This window comes from Falco cherrug, chromosome 9 (assembly GCF_023634085.1).
Source record: "Falco cherrug isolate bFalChe1 chromosome 9, bFalChe1.pri, whole genome shotgun sequence".
In the NCBI taxonomy this organism is placed as follows: Eukaryota; Metazoa; Chordata; class Aves; order Falconiformes; family Falconidae; genus Falco; species Falco cherrug.
The window spans coordinates 16,256,028-16,262,665 of NC_073705.1; the positions used below are offsets into that span (position 1 = coordinate 16,256,028).

The following is a 6,638-nucleotide window of genomic DNA, read 5'->3' on the forward strand; positions in this document are numbered from 1 at the left end:
CCAGCATAGTGGGTAGGATAAACCAGGAGCGGGTGAGCTGAAAACACCAGCAGGTCCCGAGGGGCAAAGTGCCGCTTGTAATCCTCGCTGGGGAAAGCAGAGGGGACCCGAGAGGAGAGACTGGCTTACAGAGCATGGTCCAGTGGAGAAAAAAAGGCTGGAAAAACTGTACTGATCACCTGGGGAAGGCACTGTGCAGGGCAGGTGATGGGGAGGGACACGGGGTACCGGGGAGGGGGTCCAGGGAAGGCAGCCAAGCTGGGGGTCTGCCTTGTACTGCTGCTGCCTGCAGAGCCTGGCTGGGGAGGGACCACAGAGGGACTGCAGAGGGGATGGCACCCACCTCTCCCCACCAGCCTCGGTGGCACGGGGCCGGCCCTGGAGCGGAGGGGGTCTCTGGCACAGCACCTCACTGGCCCGGCCCTGGCTGGCCCCAGGCCAGGCTGTCTGGGTTATCCGGGCAAGCATGGGACTCCCAGCTGCTCCTGGTTCACATCCAGAGCACTAACCCACCCCTCCACCCACCTCCAGCCTCCCTTTTACATGCCTAATCCCTCCATTTTGCCATTCTCCTCACTGGCTTTCCTACCCCCTCCTCCCCCAGGACACTCTGCTGCCAGCACTCACACACTCCCTAAATCGCCTCCCCCTCCCCAGACTCAACCTTGCTGCTGACCCCCACCTGGGAAGAGTGGCACAGAGGTGCCCCAAGGTGGGGCTAAGACCCACAACCAGGGGCAGAGGATGACATAGACGCCCAGCGCCAGGGTACAGGGGGTTGCTCCTCTCTTGCCAAGGGGCCAAGACTCGTGTGTGGGGCCAGCATCAAGCCCCAGTTCCATCCTCACCACCATCCCCCCACCCAGCACTGGCAGAGGGCCATTTTCCAGCGGCCCGCAGCCAGGCAGCGGCTGGGGTGGAATGAGCTCATGCTACAGATGTTTTCTTCCAGCATGAGTAACACTGGCAGGGGGGAGCCGGGTGGGATGGTGACAGCAGAGAAGAAACACATGCTCCCTCACCGGCACAGCCATGCCGCTCCACAAGCACCCCTCCTGCACCACTCGCTCCTTACTTGGGGTGCTTGTCATACATGATGGGCAGGAACTCGTCCACCGGCAGCATTTTGGAGAGGGGCTCAGCAGCCAGCAGCTTCTGCGCCCCACGGTGGGAGATGGCGTAGGCCAGCGTCCAGTACGAGTACCCGGCCACCACCAGGTTTCGCACGCCCTCCACAGGTGCCTCATCCTCTGCGTTCACCTGCTTCCTCCCCAGGTAGCTGCAGGGCGGGCATCGAGCCATGAGAGCCACCCCCAGGGACTCCCACCCCACGTCCCCCCAAGCCCCAGCACCTACATGAGGTCCCAGTCCTGCTGCGCTCCCTCCAGCTCCTCCATCAGCTGCCTCAGCCGTGCCGGGAAGGCGGCCTCGAAGCGCACATCATCCTCGAAGACCACTGACTGCTCCAGCCTCCGAGAAACGATCTGTGGGGAGGGGGCAGAGGTGCAAACCCATTCCAGCACCATGCTGGGCCATATGGGTCCACTCACCCTGACAAGACACCCCTTTCCCCACATCCTCCAGAGACCTGGTGATGCTCACGGGGTCCCAGCCCCATGCAGGTGGTCCCGCAGCCCCATACCTCCTTCCAGATGTTGTAGTGGCTGAGGAAGCAGCCGACCTCACCCTTAGTGAGCGTGCGGCCAGAGAAGGGGTCATAGTACCCGGGGAGCAGGTCCACCCCCAAGACCTTGATGTCACTGCTGTTGAGGGTGCTGCAAGGCAAGTGACAGCATTGGCGAGGTGTGTGTGTCCCCTGACCCCGTCACCTCCCCAAGGTGACGGCAGGATGCTGGCAAAGTAGAGATGTGTTCCCCCATGGTCACCTCCCATCCACGGCATCCATCACCCGCGGGGCAATCTCCAGCTCCTGCAAGGACTCCAGCATCCGCCGGCGCCGGTCCGGCCTCCGCACCAGGTTGATGAGGAAGATCTGAAGAGGAAGGGGAGAGCCCCTCCAAGGGGGCATGTTGTCGCAGGGTGGGGACACAGCCTGCCCGGCCACTGCAGGATGGGGGAAGGGGGCTTGGCCAAAGCCTGCGGCAGGCTTTGCCATAGATGGATGCAGATAGAGGGATGGACAGGGGGACGTGGGGGGGTCCACTTGGCACTTACTTCATCAAAGCCCATTTTTGTGAGTGGCTTGGGGAGGAAGGAAACGTGCCTGGAGCGCTGCATGGGGGGGCCATCCACTGCAGAGAGAGGGGACACCCGGTCAGTGAAGCCCACACCCCTGCGGTCAGGAACCAGGGCTGACAGCCCTGCCCCGGGGACCAGCACCAGCTCCCTTCACCCCTGGGGCAGGAGACACCTCCATGACCCCAGCACCCACAGGCACTCACCCATGGCCTCCAGCGTGAGATGCACAAAGTTGGCGTGTTCATCCTCCAGCGTCTGGTGGGCCTTCACGGGGACATTGATGTAGCCAAAGCGCTGCTGGTTGCACACATGGACCTCCACACCTGCCGGGTGGGACGAGTGAGCACTGCAGCCCCCCCAAACCTCCCCCCATCCCCTCAGCACTCACCAGCTGCCTGGCAGGAGTAGGCAAAGACAATGATATCATCGAAGGCCCAGGTGTAGTTGGGATGGGGCGGGTAGAAAGCCAACCGCAAAGTCTCTTCCTTCCGCAGGTCGATCAGGAAGGTGGCATAGACCATGGGGACGGAGAAGCAGCCCGTCCGCTGCCGGTTCTTGGTGGGGAAGTAGTCAGCCGTCCGGCGGTAGTAGCCCTGTGGCACACTGGCATGAAGCCTCTACAGTGGGGGACTCCTCTGCTGGGGGCGGGGTGGGGATCCCCTGCCCTGGGACGTACCTGGGGTGTGATGCCACACCAGAAGTTGGAGTAGAAGGTCTGTGAGTCCAGCATCGGGGCCACAACCGACTTGTTCTGCGCCATGAGAAACTTGAGGGTCTGGTTGTTGGTCAGGATGCTGTCAGTGTCCACAAACTGTGGGGACAGCACAGGTCCTGGAGGCGTGAGGACACCTGCCTCAGCCCCCTCCCCAGCAGTGCCCGTGTCCCTTACCAGGATGTAGTCCGCCTGCTGCTCCCGGGCGTAGGTGAGAGCCTCCTGCTTCAGCCTCATCAGGTTTTCATAGCGTTTGTCGCTCCAGTGCTTGGGCCCGAGCTCATCGGGGTAGGAGCTGGGCAGGGGGGAGGCAGGGGTTAACCCCGCTCGCTGGGAACGCACAAACTTGGTGCATGCTGCTGCATGCTGGCAGGCTGAGTCAGCCCAGCTCTGTCTCCATGCGGCTCCTGGCAGTGTCCCCGGACAGGGACAGGGAGCAGAGCAGAGTGCTGCTTCAGGAGCCCCTGGCAGCCCGTGCCTGCTGCCCACCCCCGCACTCCCCCAGCCTCACCTGGGCTCCTCCTGCACCTTCCAGGCCACTGAGTGATAGTCCTTCCCCACTGCCCCCAGCCACTCCCGCAGCATTGCTGTGGTGTTGTCCGAGTTGTGGTCAGTCGCACACCTGGGGTGAGAAGACGTCAGCCCCTGGGGTCCCCCCAAGGGACAGCCGCAGCCCCCTCCCCACACTAGAAGCAATCCCAGGGCCAAGACGCTGAGCCAGCGACAGACTCGCTTGGGAGCACAACATGTAATTTGAAGGAACCGAGGCTGCACTGGCAGGAGGGGGAACGCGAATGGGTAATTTCTTTCCCGGTGCCACGGCCGGCCAGGCTGTCCCACAGCTCTCCTGCCATGTCCCTGCAGCCTGGCAGCAGCCCTGGCCATGCCGTCCCCGTCCCAACCCTGCAGCTGCCCACCACCCCCTTGCCCATGCATATCACAGCACCCCACACACCCCGCAGCACCCCACACACCCCGCAGCACCCCACAGCTCCAGCAGCCAGAGGAAAGGCCCTGACAAGCAGCTAAAATCCTCCTCCAAAACGTTCCTTTGCCATGCACGGCCACCGTCCCCAGCTTTTCCACCCCACCTCACAACAGCGTTTGTTGGGCACCCCAGCACAGACAGGGCTGAGCCCCACATTGCACTGGGGCAACTCCCCAGTCCCCACACTCTACACATCAGAGAGCCCTGAGCTTCCCCCCAGGACCCTCCGGGATGCAGGGGACAAGGCAGGACCCGTGCCCCCCACGGCTCCCAGCTCCGCAGGCAGCTCTTGAAACACCCCGCAGGGCCCTGCAGCTGGGGGCTCCCAGGGGCTGCAGCAGGCGAAGGGAGGACCCCTGCTCCTCTGCTGCTGGCAGCCGCCCCTTGCCCCAGCCCAGCTACCCCTGCCAGGACTCCCCTGCCAGCCCCCACCTCGGTCCCCCGCAAAAGCAGCTACAGAAAAGTTTCCAACAAGCTCAGGCGAGAGACAGCGGCGGAGTGTGAAAGAGAAGGAATGGGGGTCTTCTCCCAGCTGCCCCCCCAGCACGGCAAAAGGCGGTTTGGGGGTGTCTTTGGGGAAGGGGGGGCTGGGGCCGAGCCCTGCAGGGAGGGGGAAGGCAGCGCCTGCCCCTGGCGACGCAGAATCCCCCTGAGCCCAGGGCTCCCCTCCCTTGCCAGCCCCGCAGCTTCGGGGGGGGGAAGGTGGGGGTCCTGTCCCCTCACTGTGTCGCAGCACCCAGCCCCTCCCGGGTCCCTGCTGGGTCTCGCACCCGGGGCAGTGTCACCCCTCACCCTTTGGGGCGTGGGGGGGTGTTACCACCAGGGTCCCTGTCCCCCCGGGTCCCCACTCCCCCCCAAGCCACCATTCCCTCAGATCTCTGCTGCCTCCACCCAGGGCCCTGTTATTTCAAGATCCCTTCGAGCTCCCCCAACTCTCCCCAGCTTCCCCGTTCCCCTCTCGCCGTTGCCCTTTGGGTCCCCACTACCCCCGGCTTCCCATTCCCCCCCAGTCCCACCTACCCCCCAGGACCCCTCTTCCCCCCCCAGCATCCCCACTCCCCCGGGGCTCACCGCTACCCCCAGCGTCCCTGCGACCCCAGCATCCCGGCTCACCCCGGGGGTCCCCACTCCCCCCCAGCCCCCTCCGCCCGCCGGCTTCCTGCCGCCCCCGCACCCCGGGGTCCCGGCTCCCCCCAGGGTCCCCGTCCCTCACCACAGGGCGATGCTCCCCGCGGGATAGTCCATGCGCTCCAGGGCTCCCAGGCAGTGCGGCAGCGAGTGCTGCGCGTTACGGGCCAGGAGGGCGAGCACCACCCGGGGGGCGACCGGCCCGGGCCCGGTGCCGGTGCCGATGCCCAGCAGCAGGAGCAGGGCGCAGAGCGGCCCCGCGGCGCCCATGGCGGCGGCGGGCGGGGAAGGGGCGGGCTGAGACCCGCCGCGCTCAGCGCACCCCCGCCCCCGCCCCCGGCCCGGCCCCGCCGTGAGCCCCGGGGGCGGGGGGTCGGTGTGGGTGTTGGGTTTCTTTAAATAAACCCGATATCGGGAAACAGCCCCCGCAGCCCACGGCTGGGGGTGAGAGGCCGCGGAGGCACCCCCGGTACCCCCTCCCTGAGGATGCTCCTGGGCATTCCCGTGTGCCCCCTGCCAAGCTCGGGGTCGGGTCCTGCGGCGCCCAGCACCGCGTGGCTGGGTGATGGGCAAGCGGATGGGGGGCTCGTGGCTGGGGGGGCGGTAGCCAGGGGTGATCATGGCCGGGGGAGGCTCCTGGCCAGGCGGGCTGGTGGCCAGGGGGCCCTCGTGTCCTGAGTCGTGGCTGGGTGGCTCTCCCCCATCACGTGCCAAGGGAGCCCACCCCACCAAGTCATGTCTCACCCAGGCTGCCCGCCATGGCTGGCCACCTGCGGCCCCTCAAGCGTGCCTGCAACGTGTGGGGGCCACCGGCAGCCCCGAGGCCTTTGGGCCATTTGGCCAAAGCCACCCGTTAACCACCCGCCCCATGAACACGGCCTCCAGCTCCGCAGCAAGCTGGGAGAGGGCCACCTCCTGTGGAGCAGCAGCTGCAGCCCCCCACCAGCCGTGCCGCGCACCCCCTGCCGCTGTGGCCCCGCAGCCCAAGTGCGTGGCCGGTGCCGTGCGTGGGCCAACCCGCACCCACCCGTAGCAGGGCAGGGGCCTGGCCGGGTGGGCGCTCCAGCCGGCTGCCCCCGCTGCCAGGGGCCCCCGGGAGGGCTGCGGCAGGGGGGGGTCGGGGGGCGAACGCTCCAGCGGCACCTGGAAGAAGCAACGGAGAGAGTGGGGGGCCAGGGGGGCAGCGGGGGTCCCCGGCGATGCAGAGGAGCAGCGGGGCGGGGGGCGACCCCAGAAGCCGAGCACAGCCGGACCCCTAACCCGTGTCCAGACCGCGCCCGCCTGTGTGCCCCCACACACCCCGGGAGAGCTGGCCGGGGGCAGCCCCTCTCCCCCCGCAGCAGCCCCCGGGCGCGGCCCCGCGGCCCGAACAGGGGCGGGGGCGAAGGCAGGGCAGCGGGGATGCCCGCGGAGCCCACGGCCGGCCCGGTCCCGCGGGGACACGCACCCGGCTGCATCGCCCCCCCGCCGCCCGGCCCCGCGCTCGGCCGCTGCTGCCACCTCCAGGCCCCGCGGCGCAGCACGGCGCGGCACGGCCGGGGGCAGCCGGGTACCGGCACTCGGTGGGGAGTCAGGGGCTGCAGGGTCCACCAGAGCTGGATCTGATCCCCG

At 67.3% G+C, this 6,638-nt stretch overlaps 1 protein-coding gene across 1 annotated transcript in view; it reads right to left on the minus strand.

The window, feature by feature from the left end:
- Positions 1–5,318, minus strand: part of CERCAM (cerebral endothelial cell adhesion molecule) — a 6,506-nt gene extending 1,188 nt beyond the window's left edge. Inside the window, exons 1-12 of the mRNA XM_055721015.1 lie at positions 5,113–5,318; positions 3,423–3,533; positions 3,089–3,206; positions 2,876–3,010; positions 2,588–2,792; positions 2,403–2,522; positions 2,176–2,252; positions 1,887–1,993; positions 1,643–1,775; positions 1,357–1,484; positions 1,076–1,279; positions 1–87 (exon numbers count right to left, since the gene is read on the minus strand). The exon at positions 1–87 is cut by the window's left edge and continues 150 nt beyond it. Of these exons, the coding sequence (XP_055576990.1) occupies positions 1–87; positions 1,076–1,279; positions 1,357–1,484; positions 1,643–1,775; positions 1,887–1,993; positions 2,176–2,252; positions 2,403–2,522; positions 2,588–2,792; positions 2,876–3,010; positions 3,089–3,206; positions 3,423–3,533; positions 5,113–5,297 (1,610 nt within the window). The 5' untranslated portion in view covers positions 5,298–5,318. The remainder of the gene's footprint in view (positions 88–1,075; positions 1,280–1,356; positions 1,485–1,642; positions 1,776–1,886; positions 1,994–2,175; positions 2,253–2,402; positions 2,523–2,587; positions 2,793–2,875; positions 3,011–3,088; positions 3,207–3,422; positions 3,534–5,112) is intronic.
- Between the last annotated feature and the right edge of the window lie 1,320 nt (positions 5,319–6,638).